At 55.1% G+C, this 22,227-nt stretch overlaps 1 protein-coding gene across 14 annotated transcripts in view; it reads left to right on the top strand.

Moving 5' to 3' along the window:
• SSBP3 (single stranded DNA binding protein 3) overlaps positions 1-22,227 on the top strand; it is a 164,904-nt gene that overhangs the window by 132,299 nt on the left and 10,378 nt on the right. For 5 of the 14 annotated variants that reach the window (XM_033866249.2, XM_033866230.2, XM_033866239.2 and 2 more), the window contains 9 exons: positions 4,440-4,520; positions 5,411-5,470; positions 9,640-9,706; positions 9,819-9,895; positions 18,296-18,384; positions 19,095-19,143; positions 19,764-19,799; positions 20,284-20,338; positions 21,672-21,742. In XM_033866249.2, coding sequence (XP_033722140.1) covers positions 4,440-4,520; positions 5,411-5,470; positions 9,640-9,706; positions 9,819-9,895; positions 18,296-18,384; positions 19,095-19,143; positions 19,764-19,799; positions 20,284-20,338; positions 21,672-21,742 — 585 coding nt within the window. The remainder of the gene's footprint in view (positions 1-4,439; positions 4,521-5,410; positions 5,471-9,639; positions 9,707-9,818; positions 9,896-18,295; positions 18,385-19,094; positions 19,144-19,763; positions 19,800-20,283; positions 20,339-21,671; positions 21,743-22,227) is intronic. The other 9 variants (XM_033866242.2, XM_033866255.2, XM_073789417.1 and 6 more) reach the window with 5 other exon arrangements.

Raw genomic sequence — 22,227 nt, forward strand, 5'->3', positions numbered from 1 at the left:
TCTTTCCAAACCCTGTTTCTTTGTCTGCATGGATGGGGACGTGATACCATGAAGAGAGCGAGCCCTGGGCTGGAGTTAGGTGATGTGGCTCAGCTGCCAGCTTCATCTGTGTGGCCTTGGACAGATCACACCCCTGTCCTGCGCCTCTCTTCTTCCCCATGAACGAGCATTGGAAGCAGTGATGATCTTTCAGGGCTGCCAACAAACAGGTGACTGCTGGGCAGGTATGGTTCTCCCCAAGCTTCTGGTGGGACCCCCAGCCTGGTCCAGCCCTGTATTCTGCTCACCTCAGATGTCTGCCCGTATCCATCTCTCTGGCATGTCAGGAGGGTTGATTGGGCAGCACCTAGGATGAAAAGCCTCCAAGGTCTGTGAGGGAGATGGTCTAAATGGAGCTGGATGCAGAGGGTCATCCTGGCCAAGCAGGCTTCCAGATGCACCTATTTTGGGTTCTTCTAAAGCTTTCAGCAAGTAGAAGCCAGGGAAGGCCCCACTGGCGGTGTGAGGGCGGGTGGGAGGGGGGAGAGTTGTCCTGTGTGAGAACACTCGGTATTACCAGCTTTAAGACTCCCGCCCTCTCTCACCTTCCACCTCCGTCCTCTCCACCTGCCTGCCAGATCTGTGCAGCATCTGGGGAAGAGAAAAGCCAACATCCCAACAAAGGTCAGAATCTTAAAACAAGTTCTTTTTTTTTTTTTTGTCTGCCTCCTACATAGCCTTTTGCTCGAGTGGGTAACAAGTTGAAAAGACTAAAGGTCTGTTTTCTCTAAACCTGCCTGTCAGTCTCTTGTTGAGAATGCAGACTGGAAAGAGAAGAACACGTTTTTGTGGTTTAATAAAGCACAGGGCAGCAGATGCCATACGTCCTCGTGGAGGTGGGCAACACGTCTGTCATCATCTTTACACAAGCGAGCATTTTCCCGCTGTGGAGCCCCATTCTCAGCTCCTGAGAACAAGCCAAGTGTGCCGGGCCCTCCCTGCGCTGTTGCATCCAGTCTCAGGGACAGAACCCGGACACAGATACAGTGACGGAGAGCTGTCAGGCTGAGTGGAGGCAGCAGAGGTACAGAGGATGGAGATTTGGGAGGATGTGGGTGACCCATTGGCAAAGGTGGGCTTCTGGCTGCACGGAATAAAAGCTTTCTGGCTGTGATGTTCCCAGTAGTGCTGGGGACCGTGCTGGGAGGTACATAAGCAGAGCCTGGGCACCCTGACTGGGCCTGGGAGAGGAGCTTCATGCCCCGGGAAGGTGAACGCTGAGCTGTATCTTCGCCTGTGTCCAGACTGTGGTGGGCTTTTCTCTCTGGGTGACCGGCTGGCCTGGGCTAGGGTTCCCGTGTCCTCGGCACTCCAAACCCCAGCTCCAAGTCAGAGGAGAGACTTCAGAACCACTGCCCCCTCTCAGGGCTTACCAGCCTGCTCCCCACAGCTCCCCCCAGGACAGAGAAGTTGCTGGGCTAGGGCCTCTAGCCCTAGCTAGAGAAGTAGCAGTAAGGGACCAGCCACACTCCCTTACTGCTACTCCTTGCCGTTTGTCTTGAAGCAGCGGCAGGGAGGCCAAGTTGTTCCCTGTCCACTCATTAGGGCCCAGGCAGCAGGGTCCTGCAGAGAGCTTCTGGGGGAGGTGCAGAGGTGAAGCACACACGCCAGCCCTGCCCCCTGGACCTCCGGGGGCCCAGGCAGCCGGAACGCAGGGCCAAGGGGCAGCTTGGAACGACAAGACTCGGGTTTGAGTGCTGGCCCTTAGCAAGGACTGCTTTGACCGAGGGCCCTGTCTATGGCTGTCTGAGGGGCTTTACTTACTTTTTCTCTGACCACTCAGCGAGTCAGCTGCTCCTCATCTCCCCTGGCTGCCGGGGTGCACAGGTGTGAGGGACCTGCCCGAGCCACACCGCTGGCCCTGAGGATCACGATGTTACCAGGGAGGGCGGCGAAGGACTGGGAGGGAGGAGGCACTCCTTCCTGCCAAGAACTGAGGACCTGACAGAAGGCCTTTGCCCCCTCTTGGAGACTGGACCTCACCCTTGAACCCTCCTCCTCCGTTCTTTTCATTTTCCTTTTTTTGGGAGTTGGCTTCAAATTATCTTATTTTGTTTACATTGCACCCAAGTTTCACGGTACAAAAGACTTGCAGGTGCAAATATGTCCCGCCTTCATTAACTTCCCCTCCCTTTTTAATTTATGTGATTTCAATTTTCCTTCCCTGTACTGTTAATTAGGGGACCCTCTAATCAGTGCCATTATCACAGTGGTATTCATGTTTAGGAAAGCCGCTAAACAAATGCTTGCAAAATTGCTAAATGGCTAATTAATGTCTGTTAATTAAGAAAATTGCTCATGGTAACAAACCATGCCGTTGCTGGCAGCCGCTAGAAAGACACACACTTGTTGAAATTAGTAGCGTGGCAGGTAGGGGAACATCTGCTCCGCGGAGCTTTTGGGAAGTGAGCAGCCCCTCACTTGGCCGAGGAGCTCCAGGCCTGTCCTGGGCATGGCCCCTCGCCTCTCTCTGCACACCTCTCTCTGTCTCCATGCCTGCCGGCCTGAGCCCACCCCTCCGCCCTCTCCCAGCTCTGGGCTTTGCTTCCTGAGCCAGCAGCAGGCTGCGCAGCCTGGCTTCGAGGGAGGAGGCTGAGGAAGAAAACCCTGCCTGGGTCTCTCAAAGAGCCCTTCTCCCTCTCTTTCTTAATGAAACCACACTCATCCCCCACGCGTGTTTTGAATTTTTCTCAATTTCCAAGGGCAGCAGCACAGCCCCCAGTGCAAAGAGTGAATTAGGGTGTGCCCTCATCAGCAGGACGGCCCCCCACTCCCAACGTCCCGAGTGGGCAGCAGGGCACTTCCCTGACTGGATTTTCATGCTTTTTGACTGTGACCCACAGTAGAAAATACATTTGACACAGTGACCCAGTACACACACACACACACACACACACACACACACACGCACACACACACGTATGTATATTTATAAACAGAGATTAATGAAAAGTATCTGCCTTAAAACACACAAGGCTGTCCAATATTTTCTATTCTTTTTTTAAAATTTATGTATTTATTTATTTTTGTCTGTGTTGGGTCTTCGTTGCTGCACACGGGCTTTGTCTAGTTGCGGCGAGCGGGGGCTACTCTTTGTTGCGGTGCGTGGGGTGCTTCTCGTTGCGATGGCTTCTCTTGTTGCGGAGCACGGGCTCTAGGTGCGCGGGCTTCAGTAGTTGTGGCCCACGGGCTCAGTAGTTGTGGTTCGCTGGCTCTAGAGCGCAGGCTCAGTAGTTGCAGCACACAGGCTTAGTTGCTCCGCGGCATGTGGGATCTTTGCGGACCAGGGCTCGAACCTGTGTCCCCTGCATCGGCAGGCGGATTCTTAACCACTGCGCCACCAGGGAAGCCCTCTATTCTGCTTTTTATCGTGTTCCGTGTTTTTAAAAACAATGACTGCAACCCACTGAATTGATTTCACCATCCACTAATGAGCTGCAGCCCACGGTTTGACCAACTCCGTGGTTTAAGGGAACTCATCTGCTCATCTCTTCTGTGGGGAGTCGAGGCCAGCATAGCCCAGGGCTTCAGGGGTCAGCTTGGGATGGGGGTTGCTGGAATGGAGAGCCCTGTCCCACTGCTCCCGCACACACCCGCTCAGGTCTGGCTGCAGGGGTCAGGGTCAGCCTTGGACCCATTGGGCTTCTCCTGTCTCTACCATCTACCGGTTATGTGGCCATGGCCAAATCTCCTCATCCCTTGAGACTCAGTTTCGTCATTGGTGGAAATAGGAATGCGAAACCCATGTCACGGGACCAGTTGCAAGTGAAGGCGTGTTAATGAGTGCGCTGAGTGGGCGCCCGGTGACCGTCTCCTCCTCTTGTCCCCCATGTGTTCAGTCTCTGGCACCACCTCGCTCCTCCTGTCTGTTCCCATTCATCCATCAGGGCCCCTCCCCTCGGTAGACTGGTCACCCGGTCCTGGCCCACGACCCAGGACCCGTCTCCATCTACCCAGCCCGGGAGCTCCCAGAGGGCAGGGCCTCCCGGTCCTTCCGCAGCCGCAGCCCCCCTCCCCGGGGGCGGCTCGTGGGTGCCCTGCAGGGTGGGTCAGTTTCTGTGCGTCCCTGCACTCCGCCCCCATCTCAATCAACGTATTTAACATGGCAAACTCCGCTGCAACGGCCCGCCCCCGTGTGCTTCCACAAAGGAGCTTGATTTTATTTGTCGTGCCTGTAAGTCCCCCGTGAATGTGTTTATCAGCTTCTCTCCCTCCTGCCCGCCGTTCACACCGTTGAGCCGGCGACCCAAGCAGCAGCTTGCACCTCCCCGCCAACCAGAGCCCTCCGCCTGCACGCCCGCCCGCCCTTCGTTTTGGTTTAATTTTTGTTCTTTTAAGCTTCTCCTGCGCTTCTCCATGTGCTGTGATCTATAACCTGCCTCTACTGTCTGGCCTCACAGGGTCCTCCGGGGTCACAGCCCTCGCCGCACGCACAGCCTCCACCTCACAATCCCAGCAGCATGATGGGACCCCACAGTCAGGTAAACGCACTGTGGCTCGCCCGCCCGCCGGGGGGCGCGGGGCACCAGGAGGACAGAGCCAGCAGAGGAAAAACAAAAATCAAAATGTGCTCTAGCCATTGCCTTTGAGGAGATTTGACCAAGGAGATTTTTTTTCCCCCCCAAAATATATCTTTTTTTCCTAAAGATAGTCTTCATTCCTTGGACATCACATCCCGCTTGGATATGAAACCAAAAGAAAAGGAAAACTATTTCTGTGACCTTGTCAGCGGCCTTTGCGTTTTTGTCTTTTCCTCTCACTTTTGGTTTGGTTTTTGAGTTTGGTTAACCATTGTTTGTAACCAAAGCTGCATCCCTGGCCTTTTCTTTGTGCACTCTCGCTGCTGAGAAAGCTTTCTTGCCCATTCCCCTGCGCCCCACCCCCACCCCCCGCATTGAGTTAGGGCGCCCGCTGTACCCTCACTGTTTTCATTGTGTACCTCCTCCCCCGCGCTCCCCTTCCCCACCCCCATTGTCAGTGTTGTGAGTGCGTGTGAGCGCGCGTCCAGCTTTGTCTGCACGCTTGAAAATTTTCTGTACAAGTCCCTTTCCGATTCTTTCACTTGCCCTTACCAAGAGCAGAGGTCTCCTCCTTTGCCCTGCATTGCTGTAACCGTTCCTCCGCGTCCTGTGCCGGGTCCCAGTTGCTGCCCCGGCAGGCATCCAGAGTAGACCTCCGCCAACAGGTGCAGGGTGTATGCACCTATCACTCCCTCCACCCAAAGGAAGTTTTGCCCGGAGGGAAGAGGCCACCGGGAGGAAGAGAGTTTAAAAGATGACTAGTTGTAACAAAACTGGACTTTGTGGAGAGGAGCGCATTTCTGTCACCGCTGAGTGCAGGCTGTCATTGAACTAATGCCCTGTAATTGCAGCCTTTTATGTCACCGCGATACGCAGGCGGCCCCCGGCCTCCGATCAGAATGGGAAACCAGGTACTGTACCTTTTCATGTTCTCTCCCCTCACTCGGCCACCCGTGAACCCGGCTGGACTCGGACTCAGATCACAATCTGAGAGAAGGGCTGGGAGGTGGAGGGACAGTTTTAATGTGGGAGGCTTATAAACAGGTCCCCATGCAGCCCCTCTCAACATTTCACCTGCCTCTACCGGTGGGCTTTGGGCAGCCAGTTCTGGAGCAGCAGGCGGGGAATGTAGGGTTTCCACTATTCTAGAGAAGGTGGTAACGCCCCAGCCCCTCCCTTCCAGCCCCTTCTTGGAAAAGGGTCTTCCTTCTTAATGAAGTTAATTGACAACGTGCATTTTTTCCTGGAAGCTTTTGAGAATTGCCAAGGCTGGTAAATACAATCCTGCTATTAAGGGGAGAAATGGCCAGTAGGAACGCTTAGATCAGGAGCCTGGATGCAGCGAGGAGGACGTTTGTAAGTTTTTAAGCAACGTCTGCCTGCTTCCCAGACCCAACTCAGAATAAGAAAGGATTTGTTCATGTAATTAGAAAAGTGGTCTGCTTACGGGGAGGGGTTTTCAGCCTGGAGTTGTGGGCCTTATCCTGGCCCATTAGGGTTGGCAATTCGAGGTGGTCTGGAGAAATCGGTCCCCAGCTGCCCTACCTGATTCAGCCCATCCAGGGGCGGGAAGAGAGCTGCAGAGGTAAAGATGAATTATCTTATTTTTAGGGTAGACAGACTTAAAAGAAACTTTAAATAAAAAATCAGGGAAATTTATTTCCATGCCCATACATCTTTGTATACATAATTCTTAGAGTGACCTTGCAGAAACCCTTCAGAAAGTCTGACCAGCAGTGCCAGTACATCCAGCCCTGTTGCCTTTGGAGCTGGGAGTTAGGTCACCAGCTAGATTGGCATGACCTGGATGTGATCCCTTTCATTCTCAAGGCTCTGCAAGAAAACTCCTGAGTGAGACAATACAGGGACTATGGAGAGATGCTCATAACCAGGGGACTCCAATTTTAAAGTTAAATAGCCTACCAGTTTCCACTAATTTTTTTTCTCCCAAAATCTTTTCTTTCCCGTTTTCTCTGACATAAAGGGGAAAAATTCGGACAATAATTAAGAGACCCAGCTTTTTTGAGCAAAGAGGGACCCTAGGATATATCATAGATGAGGAAACAGAGGCTCAGGGTGGAGCAGTGACTTCCTTAAGCATCTCAGTGAGCTGGGCTCATGTCAGTCTGCAGCTCCCGGCCCAGTGCTGTTTCCTCTCCACCTCGCCAGGTTCAGTTAGCTTTCGTAGGTGTAAAAGTGCTGCCCCTTGCCTTTGATTCTAACAGGCCATCAAGTGGGCCTTCTCCGCCATCACATGCACGGACCCCAGCAGCAACTTTCCCTCCTGCCCACCCAGGGCTCTCCTTAGCCCAGACTGGCCTCTGCCCCAGGGACGGAACAGATGCTTCCTTATCATAATTGTGGCCCTTCCTCCAGCAATTAAGGGACACGAGAGGAGACGTTTGTTTCTATTTATCAATTAAGCATGAGCAAGTACCCAAGAGGGCACATGGAGAATAAATCCATCATCTGTACCTCGCGTTACAAATCAGTCGGGCCAGCCTCCCCACCACTCCCCCATTGGAAATCTATACCGATTTCCAGCTTCCTGTGGACTCAAGACATTTCTTTCCTCCAAGTGGGGATGTGTCCCTGTCCCAGGAACTGCCCCTGGGCATCTCTTGGAGAGTGCCTCAGTTGGGGCTGCTGGTTCCACAGAAGCCTCTATGCCACCCATTAGCTCAGCCTTCCCCAGGGCAGGAGGAGGAAGCAGAAGCAGCTCAGGCCCACGTGACCTCCTGGGTTAGGGCAATGAGAAGGGCACTTAGGGAGACTGGGAGCTCAGGGTCGTTGACCTGGCCCTAAAGCCTTGCAAGGCCATCCTCCATCTGCCTCCCTGGCTAGGGGTTTGGAGCCTTGTACAGAGAGCATTGTGGTGTTTCAACCCAGGGTAGATGGGTAGGCGGTGAGCAGTGGGGTTCAGCAGGGTTAAGGAGAGGAAGGCTAGAGTCTGGGGTTGTCAGGCAGCCCTGACATCACATCCCAGCGGAGCCCCTACCGCACCCAACCCATGGACTCAGGCACACAGCTGAATGACCCAGCAGATTCTGGTGGGATTTGTCCGTTCACTGGGCAGACACTTCCTGCGCCTGCCCCGTGGTGCTGTAAGCGAGGCGCTGGCCTAGTTCCAGGAGCCTGTGGGACGGCCCCAGAGCATCTCTCTCCCCAGCAGGCCCCCAGGGTGTGTGCACGGCTTGTGCTTGCAGTCCCATGTATGAGCCGTTATTTTTCTCCTTTCTCACGCCTGAGGGCTTCAGCCCTTGCAGTGCGGCCCCTTTTACCTTGCTTGTTGCACTCCTTCCTTCCCTGGTAGAGGAGGCCCAGACTGCCTCACTTCAGGGTCACTCCAGTGAAGGAAGTGACTCCTGGGTCCCTTCTGGGCCTCCGGGAAGCCCTGCTCTGCTCCTGAGTTCTGACACACAGCAGGGTTGGGGGAACCCAAGGAAGAGCCTCCGGCCAGAGCTGGTGGTCAACACTGGGCTACCTGGAGAGGAAGTGGTTGTCCAACCCCCTACGGCCGCTCCATCAGAGTTAGATGGGGGCTTACCAAGGCCCGGGGTGAGGATCTCCCGGCACCTCAACATCCCAAGAGCCCCCAAACCAAACAGCCTCAGTGGCAGGTCTTCCTGTGTCCTCTCGGAGTCCTGAAACCAGGCTCGAGAAGTATCCCAAACCCCCAAGTGGGCAGACACAAACCAGCCAGGTGACTGAGAGCTTGGGAACTCGGGGGAGGAAGCAGAGCTGGGAGAAAGCAGGAGGTCGGAACAGCTGAAACCCGGGGCCACAGAGAGAGACTCTCCGCAGCCCCAGGCAGATGGAAGCGGCAGGTGCCGGATGCCACTGCTCAAGCAGCAAGTACCCGCAGGCTTGCGTGGCCCTCCCAGAAGCCTCCCCTCCCCAGACACGCGCACACCCCGTTCTGAAGCTGAACAGTGAGAAGCTGTCCCTTTGTTTCCCACCACCTCATTCCAGAACTGGTTTGGAGTTTCCTGTTGGGCCATCCGCTCCCCACTCGGCCATCATCCCCACAGCACAGTCGGGGCTGGGGGACCCGGGCGAAGCAGGGGGCAGGGGTGGAGGTCCCCGTCACAGGTGCCCAGCTTTCACAGAGGCTTTCCTCTCCAAGCCGAGGGCCCGTGCTTAGTCCTAAGGCGTGGGGTTCTAAAAGCGAAGTTTCCTTTCCCTCCCCGTCCCCCAGCTCTGCTTTCCTCTTTTTTCATATTGCAGCTGAAATAACTTCAGTCTCAAATAAATCGCTTTGAAGGGGTTTTCGTAGCCGGTGTGTCAGGCGTTCACTCAGGAGACCGCTGGCCCCGTCCTCATCTTCTCTGTAGTAGTCACACCAGCACGCGCCACGGGCACCAGGCTTTGGGTGGCAGGGTGTCACTCGGCATCCTGCTCACCCTCTCCTAGAGGCCTCCTCCTCCAACCCTGGGGTCCCGAGTCCTGGGTGTTCTTCCTGGCTCTGCCGGCAGGTGACTGAGGGCTGACTGGGGGCCCTCAGGCCTCTGGACCTCAGCTCCCTCATCTAAATCTCAAAAGCCACCTCCTCCCCTGCCCCCTTGAAGAAGGACCTCCCACGGTGGCAGGATTTTAGCTAGTGGGTCTCACGGGTCCCCACAGTTGGGAGTTGGGGATAAAACAAGTTACATCTCCACTCTCCACGAGGCAAAGGAGAGACAGGGTTTGGCCTAAACTGCATCAGCTGGAGTTTGGGTGGTAAAAGGGAGGGAGGGAGCAGTGCTGCCTCTGAGGGTGGTGTGGCTGGTGGCCCGGCCAGAGTGTGCCTGGGCTCTGGCAGGTACGCAGACCTGCCGAGACGGCAGCGCTGGGCCGTGGTTCCTCTCCCAGAGACGAAGCACCCATGCTGACCCACCCATGCTGCAGTTTTCCATAACACCAGCTGGAGCTGACTGCTGCTGCCCGGGGACCCCCCAGCCGGCGGGCAGCAGGAGCGGTCTCGGGGAGGCCATGAGTGGCCCTAAATGGTCAGGTGGGGAGCCTGGGCAGGCAGGTGCATTCCCCTCTGTCCCCAGCTCCAGGGAGCAGCCACTCACCTCGGGTCTTACGTCTCTTTCAGCCTCCGGGAGGAGTTCCTGGGACACAGCCACTGCTGCCCAATTCTATGGATCCCACGCGACAACAAGGTAGACAAGGCAGGGTGGGCCATGGGTGGGGGGGGGCACCAGGAGGGGCTTCCCCCCACCACTGTCTGCCTCCACCTCCTGCCACTCACGGCTTACCCGCTCTGTCACGCAGGGCACCCCAACATGGGAGGATCAATGCAGAGAATGAACCCTCCCCGAGGCATGGGGCCTATGGGGCCCGGCCCACAGGTAACTGACCGCCTGTCTGTCTGTCCATCTCCCGGCCATCTGTGTGCACCCGCCTTCTCTCCTCTTTCCAAGTCTGTTAGTCTTTCCACGTCTCGCAGCTTGGAGGGGTGAGGCGAGAGGGCGTGACCAGGGCCCCAGCGGCCCGTTCTGCCCCCAGCTGGGCAGCCCACCTGGCAGAGTTGAGGAGACCCCCAGCGAGCTGGGGAAGAGGAGCATTTGGGAGCCTTCCATGGGAGGGATTTGAGGAATTTGGAAGGCAGGGGCCTATGTCCGCGAGCAGCAGTGTGGGTCCCCAAAGCTTCCTCCCACCTTTGGGAGGTAGGGTGGGCCTGAGCTGGCTCAACGGTCACAGTTTGTTGGGACCCAAGGCAGGATATTGCATTATCCTGCCTGCAGCTCACCAGTTGTCTGACTTTGGACGAATCACTTTCACCTCGGTGGCCCCAGCAGGCTCAGCGTCCCCCCCAGTCCAGTGGGGGGTGAATCTGTAGCCGTGGTTCTTGGTGGTACCACCCAGCTGCGAGGAGCCAGGCCGGCCAGGGCCCCGGTGCTCCCTTCCACTCAGAGCTTTTGCCATTTTCATACACCAAGCTCCTGCCTAAGCTTTCTTTTGCCCAGAGGGGCTCCACTGCCAAAAAGGACAGTTTAGAAACCTCTAGAGGAAATTATCTCAAGTGCCCCGCCCACCCCTTTATAGCAGCAACACAGTGGTCGCTCCTTGGGGTGCAGCTCCACACCCACAGGTCCCGGGTCCCACAGCACCATCGGGCAGGGGCCTGGCAGGCCATCCCGGTCCCAGCACCTTCTCACAGTTGGCTCCCACTCTTCTGAGTGTTTGAACGCGGCTCTCGGTCCTGCAGGCGCCGTGGCAGAGAGTTTGTGCTCTGCCCTCCTTGGGAATTCTCCGTTATCTGACTATCTAAAGCCAGAAGTCTGAGTAAGGAGAAGGGGCATTTCACAGTGAGAGCAGGAGGATTTTGTTCGAGGGTGTTCCTTCCCTTCGTTTCTGCCCTGCCTGGAGGCCTGCTTGTCTCTCCCACTCCTGCGTGTCAGTGTTGGGATGCTCTGGGCCCCTGCACAGGTTTCCGGTTCCCTGGGCGTGAGGTCATGCCCCCACTCACGCACACATGCCTCCCTTTTGGAGGAAGAGGCGTCTGCCACACCCCACGGCCCTCCACTCTGTCTGGAATTGTATTTACAGCACACCCAGCTGCCGCGGTCTTCTCGGCGATGGCTGCAACATCTGTGGCGTTGAAAGATTTTTAGGGAGGTCCTTGTCTTTCGTCGGCCCCTTAATCCTAAGAGGAAGCAAGCCCACACCAATTGCAGCTCCAGTTTTCTTTTCTTTCCTCAAATCCCCCAGAGCTTGTGTTTTCACCAGCTCCTTTTAAGCTCCCGGAGTGGCCCCTTCCTGCCGGGCGGCCGGCTTGAGCTGACCTCCGCAGGAACCCGTGGGAGGGGTGGCAGGGTCTGAAAGCCAAGCGTTCCCTCTCCTGAGTCAGAAACTCTCAGATTCCTCAGCCACACACTAGAGATCCTCTTGGTGTGGAAATCAGCAGTGGCCTTGGACTTCCAGGATGTCTGGGGGGTCGGGGGGGTGTCTAGGGGACACAAGAGGATGGAGTACCCCACCACCCACCTCTCTTGATTCTTGGAGACTGTGCATCTGTAAAATGGGAAGGAGACCAGTACTTCCTTGTACGGTTGCTGAGAGGAGGAGGCTCAAGTTCTTGGCCTGATGCTTGGCCCAGGGTAGCCTCTTAGGAAGCAGTTCGTGTTTTCCAACTTGAGGCCTTAAAACCAGTGTTCAGGACTCGAGCTGCTTGGGTTTGGTGATTGCTTCGTGTTTTCTTTTATTTTTTCTGGCAAAGGCCATTAACAGCTTGTTAAGTCTGTAGTAATACTGAGGTTCCGGAAGCTGGGAATGGGTAATTACCAGACGGACCGAGGGCAGAGTGTCCCGAAGTCTAGGGCTTCCTCCTGGCTTAGTGGGAGTTTCGTCGTGTCCATGTCCTCGAGCAGCAGTCTGGCACACTCTCATGGCACGTTTAAAGAGGCTGGTCCTGAAGGCCGAGGTCTTGCTGAAAAGGGCCCTCCTGGCCTCACCAAGCAGGGTACAGGGGTGGAGCTCTCGTAGGCTCGGAGGTTGGTGCCCAGAGGGGAGGGAGAGGCTAGCCCTGCAGTGAGGCCAGCTGACCCTTTCCACCCAGCCAACCTCAGGGGCTCTGAAAACATCTCTCCTTTTTTTTTCTCTTTTTTCTTTTTTTCTGGTTTTATTGAGATATAATTAAGATACGGCACTGTGTAAGTTTAAGCATAATGATTTGACTTACATACATCATGAAATGGTTACCACGATAAGTTTAGTGAACATCCATCATCTTATACTGATACAGAATTAGGAAATAGAAAAAAATGTTTTTTCCTTGTGATGAGAGCTCTTAGGACTTACTCGTAACAATTTTCACGTATAATGTAGAGCAGTGCTCATTCTGTTTATCGTGATGTATGTTGCATCCCTAGTACTTAATTATCTTGTAATTGGAAGTTCGTGCCTTTTGACTGTCTCCATCCAATCCTCCCCCCACCTCCTCAGCCCCACCTGCTGCCAATGGTAACCACAAATCTGATCTCTTTTTCTGTGAGTTCATTTGTTTTTGAAGGACAATTGACCTACAACACTGTGTTAGTTCCTGTTACACAACGTAGTGATTCAGTATTTCTGGACATTTCAAAATGATTGCCACAATAAGTCTAGTTACTATGATGGTGTCACCATACAACGATATTATATAGTTACTGACTCTGTTCCTCACACCATACATTTCACACCCATGACTCATTTTATTTTGCAACTGGATGTTTCTACCTCTTAATCTCCTTCACTTATTTGTTTCCTCCCCCCGCCCCCCACCCTCCTCCCCTCTGGCAACCATCCATTTGTTCTCTGTATCTGTAACTACTTCTGTTTTGTTACGTTTGTTCATTTGCTTTGGTTTTTAGATTCCACATATGAATGAAGTCATACAGTATTTGTCTTTCCTTATCAGACTTTTCACTTAGCATGATGCCCTCAAGGTCCATCCATGTTGTCACAAATGGCAAGATTTCAGTCTTTTTTATGGCTGAATGATATTCCTGTGTGTGTGTGTGTGTGTGTGTGTGTGTGTGTGTGTGTGTGTGTGTGTACCACATTTCCTTTATCCAAGATGAATGGATAGGTTGCTTTCGTATCTTGGCTGTTGTAAAAAATCATGCAATGAACATAGGGGTGCATGTATCTTTTCTAATTAGTGTTTCTGTTTCCTTCCTTTCCCATATCACGTGTGCCCCTCTGGGTAGGGTGCAGTATTAAATTCCAGAGCCAAACCTCCCTTAGAGCATCTGGACATCCTCACCAGCCCCTCACTGGGGGCAGAAAGACCTGGCCTTGAGTGAGCCTGGGCCTGGGCAAGATTGGGGTATGAGATGGATTGCAGGTTCTGGGGTCAGCCAAGGAGTGGGCATCATAGAGCCTGGAAGTTTTAGACCCCAAAGCTGAGGGTAGGGAGAGGACAGGACCTACCCCCCAAGCCCTTTCTCTCTGTCCCCTGAGGGTGCTGCCCTGATCACTCAGAGTGGACAGGAGAGGGACGAGCTTAGTGCTAGGAGCACCGTCCTGGCCTCAGCTCAGCCTGTTTGGGCCTCCAGTCCCTCATCTGCAAAATGGGTGTCCGGGTGATGACCTCACAGGGCTCACCGTGGGGCTGTGTGAAACAGCAGCTGTGAGACAGACCGCAGCACAAGGCTCCGCAAAGCATTGCACGGATCCCATTCCCTCCTTAGAACCTGGACCCAGGGAGGGAGCCCTGTCTCTGCCATGCCTGGACTATTAAGAAAGGTGACCAAGCCCCTTCAGGCAGTCTTTAGTAAGCACCACTGCATGCACGGGGCCGTGCTGAGACTGGACACAGAGGTGGGAAACTTTCAGCCTGTTATTCCAAGTGGAGAATAACATTGCTAATAGTGGGACCACTCTAGAACTTTCTGAACAAAGAATAGGTACAGTGTGGTCTTGGGGTTATAGGTTTCAAAACCGAATGGAGTAACATCATACTTTCTGAGGTTGTGTATCATTTTGGCCTAAATGTCACAAAGGAACCAGCAAACTAGGCATCACCCTGCCCTTTGCCTTCAGTTCCTCAGGCAGATTTTATTCTGGTTTTGTGAAGCAGCCAGTGGCGAAAAGGAGGTAGTATTTCCACTTAATTGTATTCTCCCTTTAACGAATTATGCCTGTGCCTGTGTCAGGTGGGAACTTCTGGCTCAGTGTTTCAAAAGTGAATCCTGTTGGTGTGAGGCTGAAGCCGGCAGGGCTCTGAGGGCTCCCGCGGATGCCACTTGCAGCACGTCTGGGATTCCGGTTGGGGTGGGGTCAGCACAGCCTAGAATCAGATCGCCAGCCTGGCTTGTCTGCGTTTGAGAACGTTCAGGTGAAGGATAATCCACCATCCCTAGAGACAGGCCTGTGCCACCAGGAGAAGCTGCATCTCCCCCCTGAGCCAGGACAGTCCAAGCTCAGTGCCTCTGAGCAGAGACCCCGGAAGGAGACGGAAGGATCGTAAGCCAGGCCAGGGCACCCTGGGCTGGGGAGGAGAGAGTGGAGCCACTCAAGGCACTTCCCCGGTGGCTCCTCGGAGACCTCCCAGTGGGGCTGGCCAGGCTGCTACATGATTAGAGGTGGTGGAGGGCCGGCCCAAAGCCCAGGAAACTGCCCAGCAACCTGGAGACCCCTTTGACAGGGCTGTCCTAAAGACTATTCTTTGGGGCCCCAGGCAACATCAAAAAAGAGCCCCTGTGCCGAGGAGTTGCAGGAAGCAGAAGCAGGCCCCAGCCCCTGCCAGCTGCAGGGTGCCTTTCTGCATCACCGTGGACCTTGCCCAAGAGCGCAGAACTGAGACCAAGAGGGTGGGGCCTGACCCTTTATAGTTCCTGACCATGGATCAGCCCCCCTGCCCAGGGTCTGGGGCGCCCTCGTCGGGACAAGGTGTGGGTGTGGGGAGGTAGACAGACACACTCACGCACACACCCCTGTGGACGTGGCCGGCTCCTTGGCTGCACCAGGGACTCCTCCCGGGTCTCCAGCTGCCCCGTCCCTGCAGAGTAGTGCTGAGGACAGGAAGAGGGTGTCTGGCTACGGCCACACCTCAGAACCCAGTGCTGCGGGCAGGTGGGCACTGGGAGAAGAGAGAACCATTTCTACTGAGTCCGTGAGGCTGTGCTTCTAAGCCCTCCCATCCTCTGTGGAAAGGCCAGGGTCTCTGATTTGAAAACTCGCCTCCAGAACCTGACGTTCAGCCTTACTTTCCCCCTGAGTTACTGTGTGGCCTTGGGTGAGTCTTGGGCTTCTCTGGGCCTCCAGCTTGTCATCTGTGAAGTGGGGGCGTGTAAGTGGCCATCGGGGTCTGGGCCTCTGCAAGAGGGAGGACCTGGCAGGCCTGCTCCCTCCTGGGCAGCGGCCGTGCTGGCTTTCAGGAGGCTCCTGAGGGGGTCAGGTTAGGGCAGCAGGTGGTGCCCCCGGAGCCTCCCCTGAGGGGCTGCATGTCCAGATGTCTTTCAGGAGTGAGCACCCTGCTTCATCTCCTCCTCGCCACACTCTGCTGCCACGTCCTGGGCTCCCGCCGGCCCCCAGGCCAGCCTTCCACTCCATCCCCACAGTGCCGGCTGCTCTCCTGGGTGTGAGAGAGAGCAGGAAGCAGCTGCAGCCCCTGGAGGAGATCTCACTCTCTCTCTGGAAGTTCTTTCTGATTGGCCAGGCTGCACGCAGTGGAAGAGTGGGCTGCCTGGGGAGGTGGTGAGCTTCCTGTTCTGGAGCAGCGGAAGCGAGGCTGAGATTTGTACAGGGGATTTAGTAACTGCACGTGGGCTTAGAAAGGGCCCTTTAAGACCTCATGCTTAAGGCAGCATTAAAGGCTTTGGCGTTTGCTCTGCTAACATCCCAAATCAGTATACACCTCTGAGGGCAGAGGGAGCACTTCAGAGCCATCATTTCATTTGATCCTCACACGGCCCTGTAAGGGTGGGGGCTCTTTGTCCCCATCTTATGGACGAGGCAGCACAGTGGAGGGGTTGCAGCTCTGAAGCCATGATCATAGCTGCACGAGGGGCCATCACTCTGCTTCTGCGCCTCAGTGTCTTAATCTTTAAAGTGGGGATAGTAGTGAGGTGGTGGTGGTTAAATGTAGGTGATGCTAAGCCCGTAGCACAGCCTGGCACGGAGGAAGCATTGTTATTTTTGTGGTTTGCCCAGAGTCAGGTTGTGCTGGGGCAGGCTCTCCGCGTTCTGACCTCAAATCGGTGGCTCTGCTCACCACGCGTGGCATTGTCCGTAGGGAGGGACTGGCCCCTTTGTTCACTGATCTTGCGGCATATTTGCTCCAGGGCAGGTGAGTGTCTTCCGGCCCAGGGACTCAGCCCTGAGCAGGCACGGGGGATGCTGGCGGCCAGAGGAGCCCTCCGCGGCCACCCTCCCCTCCCTCCCCCTACTGCAGGCCTTGCTGTCTGCCAGCCAGCCTGGCGCTGCTGCAGTCATTGTGCACACCCTGTCTGGACACTCTCACTCCAAACCCCTCTCTGGGTGACCATGCCAAGGAGGTGGTCCTGAGATGGTCCCCGGCTGGAGAACCTGCCACCAGCCTGATGGCGGCTCTGTTTGTCAGCTCTGGCCCTTGAGCCTCCTGTTGTGTCCCCACTCCCACCCTCCTCCCCACCTCCCAGATGTGTGGTGTAGAGAGCAGACCCTGAGGCTCGCAGATCCAGGATTAAACCCCAGCAGAGACATTAGCTGACTGTGAACTTGGGCACATCTTTCTCCCCGCAGACCCTCAGTCTCCTCTTTTATAAAATGAGAATAATACCAGCTTCATGGCATTGTTACAAGGTCCAAACCAGAGACTGTATGTGTTATGTGCTCAGTAAAAAATGGCCAATGCTGGCTGTTCCTTTGCCATCAAAATTCCACCAGCCTGCTACTTTCTCCTACAAAGGCAGAGCTCAAGCTACAACCAGCCTCATGTTACTTTCCATTCATTCACTTCTTCACTCCGTTGATGATTCAGCGCCCAGTCTGTGCCAGCTGATGTGTGCAGTGACGGGGGATATGAAGATCAGTAGGATAGAGTTCCCGCCTTCCAAAGGGGTTCAGAGTCCAGTGGGAGAGATGGACATGTGGCCACGATCATAAGCCAGAGTGCTGCAGGCCATTGGGGGAGGACATTACAAGGCACTCTGGGAGTGACTAGGATGGAGCAGTTAACCCCATGGGATGGAGCAGGGAAGGCCTCACAGAGGAGGTGCTGTTTGAGCTGGGTATTGGAGGATGTGTAGGAGCCTGCCAAGTGGAGAAGGGAGGCAAGATATTTATTCCTGTGAAGAAAATAGCTCTGGAAGAGGCGAGTCGGGGAGCAGTGGTGAAGGAGATGAGCCAGGTGAAAGGCCTGGGTGCCTGGTTCAGTGGCTCTGACCCATCCCACTGCCGTGGGGGGTTGTGCCGAGCTGAGTTGGGACTCCTGCAAGTTTCCAAGTTTTGTGTAGACTCTTCTCTTAAATGGAACAGTGATTCCCTTGAGCAGGGAGACAGAGTTTTCCCTCCTGCTCCTCCAGTACTGTGCCTGTTGAGGGCCGCACGTGCTGACACCTGCATCGGGTGACGATATGGAGGGACAGCCCAGACCCGGGGCGGGGTGGGGTCTGCAGATGCCCGGCCGCGGGACAGGCCTTTTGGGAGTGTGCCTCTCCTCCCACGTGCAGACTCAGCCCTGCCCCCAGCCTGCTGGCTGTTTTTTTTCTCCCTAGATTTCTAAGGTGGGTGGTGGTCACCAGCTGGTCCTATTACTGAGTCTCTTCCCCTTTCCTGCCTGAATCCTGAGGGCAGGTGCCAACCAGCATCATGAGCTGCTTCCTGGATGCCTGTGTGCTTTCAGGAGACCCATCCTGAAGCCCTTGAAGTTGCATCTAAAGCTGGGACTGTTCCTTTGTGCTGGCTTGTCATTGTGGTTCCGTCAGTTGGTTCCCACCCAGCATTTTTTTTTTTTTTTTTTTTTTTTGCGGTACGTGGGCCTCTCACTACTGTGGCCTCTCCCGTTACGGAGCACAGGTTCCGGACGCGCAGGCTCAGCGGCCATGCCTCACAGGCCCAGCCGCTCCACGGCATGTGGGATCCTCCTGGACCGGGGCACGAACCCGTGTCCCCTGCAGCAGCAGGCAGACTCTCAACCACTGCGCCTCCAGGAAGCCCCCACCCAGCATTTTTTTAATGAATGTATTACTTTCTCATCAGATCCTTTTCACAGACTCTCTCGCTTATGTTCTGTTTGTTTTTCCCCCTCCTTCCCTCTCCGGTTCCCCTTCTCCTTCTCATAGACTGACGCTTGGTTATCGTTGCAGAATTACGGCAGCGGCATGAGACCACCACCCAACTCCCTTGGCCCCGCCATGCCCGGGATTAACATGTAAGGCCAACCACCCTGCTGGCGGCTCAGAGCCCATGGCTTTCCCCGCCCTTTGCTCCCCCTGAGAGACTTGTGATGGGAGTAATTACTGGCACCTCTCTGGACCTCAGTCTCTCATCAGTAAAGTGAGGATGTTGAGCATACCGGTGATGAGACCTCATACACCCCCCTATAGTGCTTGTCTGTGCCAGGCAGTCTTCCAAGCTTGCTACATGGATCAGTTCACCTAATCTTCGTGATAACCCTGTGAGGTGCTTACTATTATCCCCTGTTGACAGATGGGGTAACTGAGGGCACAGAGAGGTGGGGTAACTGGGGGCACAGAGAGGTGAAGTAACTTGCCCAGGCTCACACAGCTCTAAGTGGCAGGGTCAAGATTTGAAGCCCTGTACGGTTGATCACTCTTTCAGGGACTTCAGTGGTGTAGCCCCTTTGTGGTAGTTGATCCCTATGAGAATCTCTGTATTCCCTTTCTAGGAAAATGCATGTGCAGAGGAAATATTATTTTCACAAATTTTGCACATAATTTATAGGAATCTATAGATTTCTGCCCACGGAACTACACATTATTACCCCAGAACAGCTCTAGGAGTGTATGAAGGCTTCCTGTTAGTGATTTCAGCTCTCTTGTTCTGACCCTGCTGGCACTACCCCCTTGGTTGCTTATAGCATCATTTTTCATTGTCTCCATCTCTCTGTCTCTCTCTCAGGGGCCCGGGAGCTGGCAGACCCTGGCCCAATCCTAACAGTGCTAACTCAGTGAGTACCCAGGTTGGCGGGGGGAGGCGCTGTCTGCTAGGGACTGCGTTCTAGGGAGCAGGGTGGTTCCTGTCCCAGGTTGGAGGTGTCATGGGGAGTGGGATGCAGCAGGATTCCACCTGATGCCTTCAAGGAGAAGCCCACCTGTAAGGTGAAGCGTGGGAGTATCATGCTGGGGCCCTCAGGGGCTCTCCCCGCTGCTCTGCAGAAGCTGAGCAGCGGGGTGAGCTGCGAGCCGGGCTCAGAGCCCTGTCCTGCCAACCTCCTCTTCCTTGGCAGGGCTGGCTTCCAGTGCTCAGAGGAAGGAGCTGGGAAGGGGCTTAGCACAGACAGTGCCGGGCAGGAGGCCGCGGGTGGGGGAAGAGCTCACTTTGCTGACCTAGAACTGGAGGGTCTCCCGCGCCTATGGCCCCCCAAGGCTCCCTGCCAAGGCTCTCAGGATCGGTTCAGCATAGGGACTGGACTTGGCTCACATCCCTGGCCCCCTAGAGACACTAACCAGGTGGCTCAGTGTGTTTCCCATCAGGAGTGGGGTTGTGTCCCCCAAAGGATTTGGAAGGTAGGGCACTCATTGCCTGTCAGAGGAGGTGTCTGAGGTGTCATCCCCCTCTTGTTTCTAGATTCCATATTCCTCCTCATCACCCGGCACCTACGTGGTAAGTGTGTGCAGGTTTGGGGCATTGCGTGTCTAACCTCGTGACTGTATGTACAAGAGTACGTGGGGTGGGGGGGCCCTGTCTCTTTCCTCTCACAATATATTCTGAGCACAGGTTCCAAACTGTGCTAGTACTTGCTGTCAATATACAGGTATCTGTACTTTCTGGTGGCCCAGAAGTCCCCAAACAAGACCCAGAGTTGGGACCCCCATTCGGGGGACTGACCAGTAGGCCAGTCAGCTTCCACTACAGGCCTCTGGTTTCACCGGTCCCCATGTGTATGAGCACACACGCACGCCCACAGCTGCCTCTTGGTTTAAAGAAAGGAAAGGGGGAACCCAGTTGCCCCAGGCCTTAAACACCCGGGCCCCGGGTGAGCGCTGGCTGCTGACTTGGCTGGAGCTCAGTGGCCTCTCCCCACGTGTGTCATCACCATGGGCTTTTTACCGTGGGTTTCTGATGTCAGTTTTTATCTCATCTCCAGGGACCCCCTGGTGGTGGCGGCCCCCCAGGAACACCCATCATGCCTAGTCCTGCAGGTAAGAAGGCTGGGGGAGGGGTGCCGCTGAGGGAGTAGGGAGTCCTGGAGGGGCCTGGGTGCAGAGCCAGGGCTTGCAAGCCGCTCTTCCGGAGCAGTGCGCCCCCCACCCGGCATCTTGGCACCAGGGATTTAGTGGGCAGGAGGCCCCGGTGCCACCAACCTGCCATGTGGCCTCAGCCGGGTCACTCCTCATCTCCAGTGAAAGGACAGGTCAGAGCAAGGAGATCCGGAAACAAGGGGTCTCACTGCTTTCGGCTCCCGCTGGCCAGAGAGAATCCTGTCCTGGTTGTCATTTCTCTAGATGACTGAGAAGGGGCTTTTGGGTTCTGGCATCCTGGGACCAGGACTCTACAGCGTGATGCCTCTTGAGTGTCTAGAGCTATTGGCTTTTGGTCCTCTGTATCAAAGATCCCTTTTCCCTTTTCTTTAATCAGAAGAGGGCATGTGCGCACACCCACACCACACACACACACACACACACACACACACACACAGCATCACAACTGTGTTTTTTCCCAGCTAAGAGTAGCGTACCGTCAACTAGAAGGAATTCAACATACTATCTTTACCCACCCCCAAAATAAAAAGTGAGAGGTAGTTGGATCTCTGCCCGAGAAATACTGGTGCCTGCTCCTGATATAAACATGTTAGCTGATTTCCTAAGGAGACTTTGCTGGCTAATTGGGGACACGGAGGAGTCCCTCTCTCCCATCCCCTCAGCTCCCTGTAGCAGGGCAGCTGCTCAGTGGCAGGGGTGGCTCTGGCGGCGACCGTGATATTCCCGCTCCTGTTCCCTCTTTCTGCTGCTGCATTTTTATGAGCTGCATGACCTACATTCAGACTGGGTCACATTAAACCACTCCATATGTTACTGCGTCGCCAGCACCATCCCTGCCTCTCTCTCCTGCCCCATCAGCTTGGCAGGGCGGCCCCATCAGCTTGTGGTGTTGTTTCTCTTTCCCCGTTTGACTAACACTGCCGGGCGGGGTTGGGGGGAGAGCACAGGTGGTGGTCTGGCCGCCCCTGCATTGCCAGGCAGTGTCTGGGGACCAGATTTGGTTTGAGATGGGGGAGACGGCTTTGCCACGTCCACGTTGCTATCCAGGCACCCTGAAATCCTTCCTTTCAGGGTCGAGTGGTTTTCACAGTTGAATTTTCTGCGATTAAAAACTTTGTGAATCTTCATTAAATACAAATTAGCCAGAAAATGGTGGTACTTAGAGGAAATTTTAGGTGATAAAATACAAAAGAATGAGTTCAAGTGCCATGAGTTTGTTTTAATTAAGAAGTGAATTAATCACCCCGACTTGCGGGTTTCCACTGTTCTACAGATTCAACAAATTCCAGTGACAACATCTACACAATGATTAACCCGGTGCCGCCTGGAGGCAGCCGGTCCAACGTAAGTCAGCTTCTAATAATTTACACATCAGGTACTGCGACAGATCCGACTGACCTCGTCGGCTGAGCGGAAACAGGCTTAGCTGATGGCAGCCATTTGTTACCAAAGATGGATAAAATAAACCATCAGAAAAGTGATTGACTCTTGGGCAGCTTGGTTCCCATTTCATAGCTGGCAGCGGGTGGGAGAGAAGCGGGTGGGCTGATGCGCACACCTCTGGTCAGAGCGGGGCACCCAGCCTCACGGTGGGGCCCCCTGCTGGCCCGAGCCGGCTGTGGACGGGGAAGAGCAGCAGGCTGCAGGTGGGCCTGGGCCGGCCCCTGCTCGGCCGACTGTCTGTGCACCTGGGCGATGTCTCAGGTCCGTATCCTTGGCCGTGGAGCTTTGGGGGGAGGCCCCCGGGGGCCTGCCTGCTGTGTGCCTCTGGGAGCCCTCAGACCCCCCATCTTGTAACCTCTCTGCCTCTGCTCGGGCCCTTCCCTCAT

Source organism: Tursiops truncatus, chromosome 1 (genome assembly GCF_011762595.2).
Source record: "Tursiops truncatus isolate mTurTru1 chromosome 1, mTurTru1.mat.Y, whole genome shotgun sequence".
Lineage (NCBI taxonomy): Eukaryota > Metazoa > Chordata > Mammalia > Artiodactyla > Delphinidae > Tursiops > Tursiops truncatus.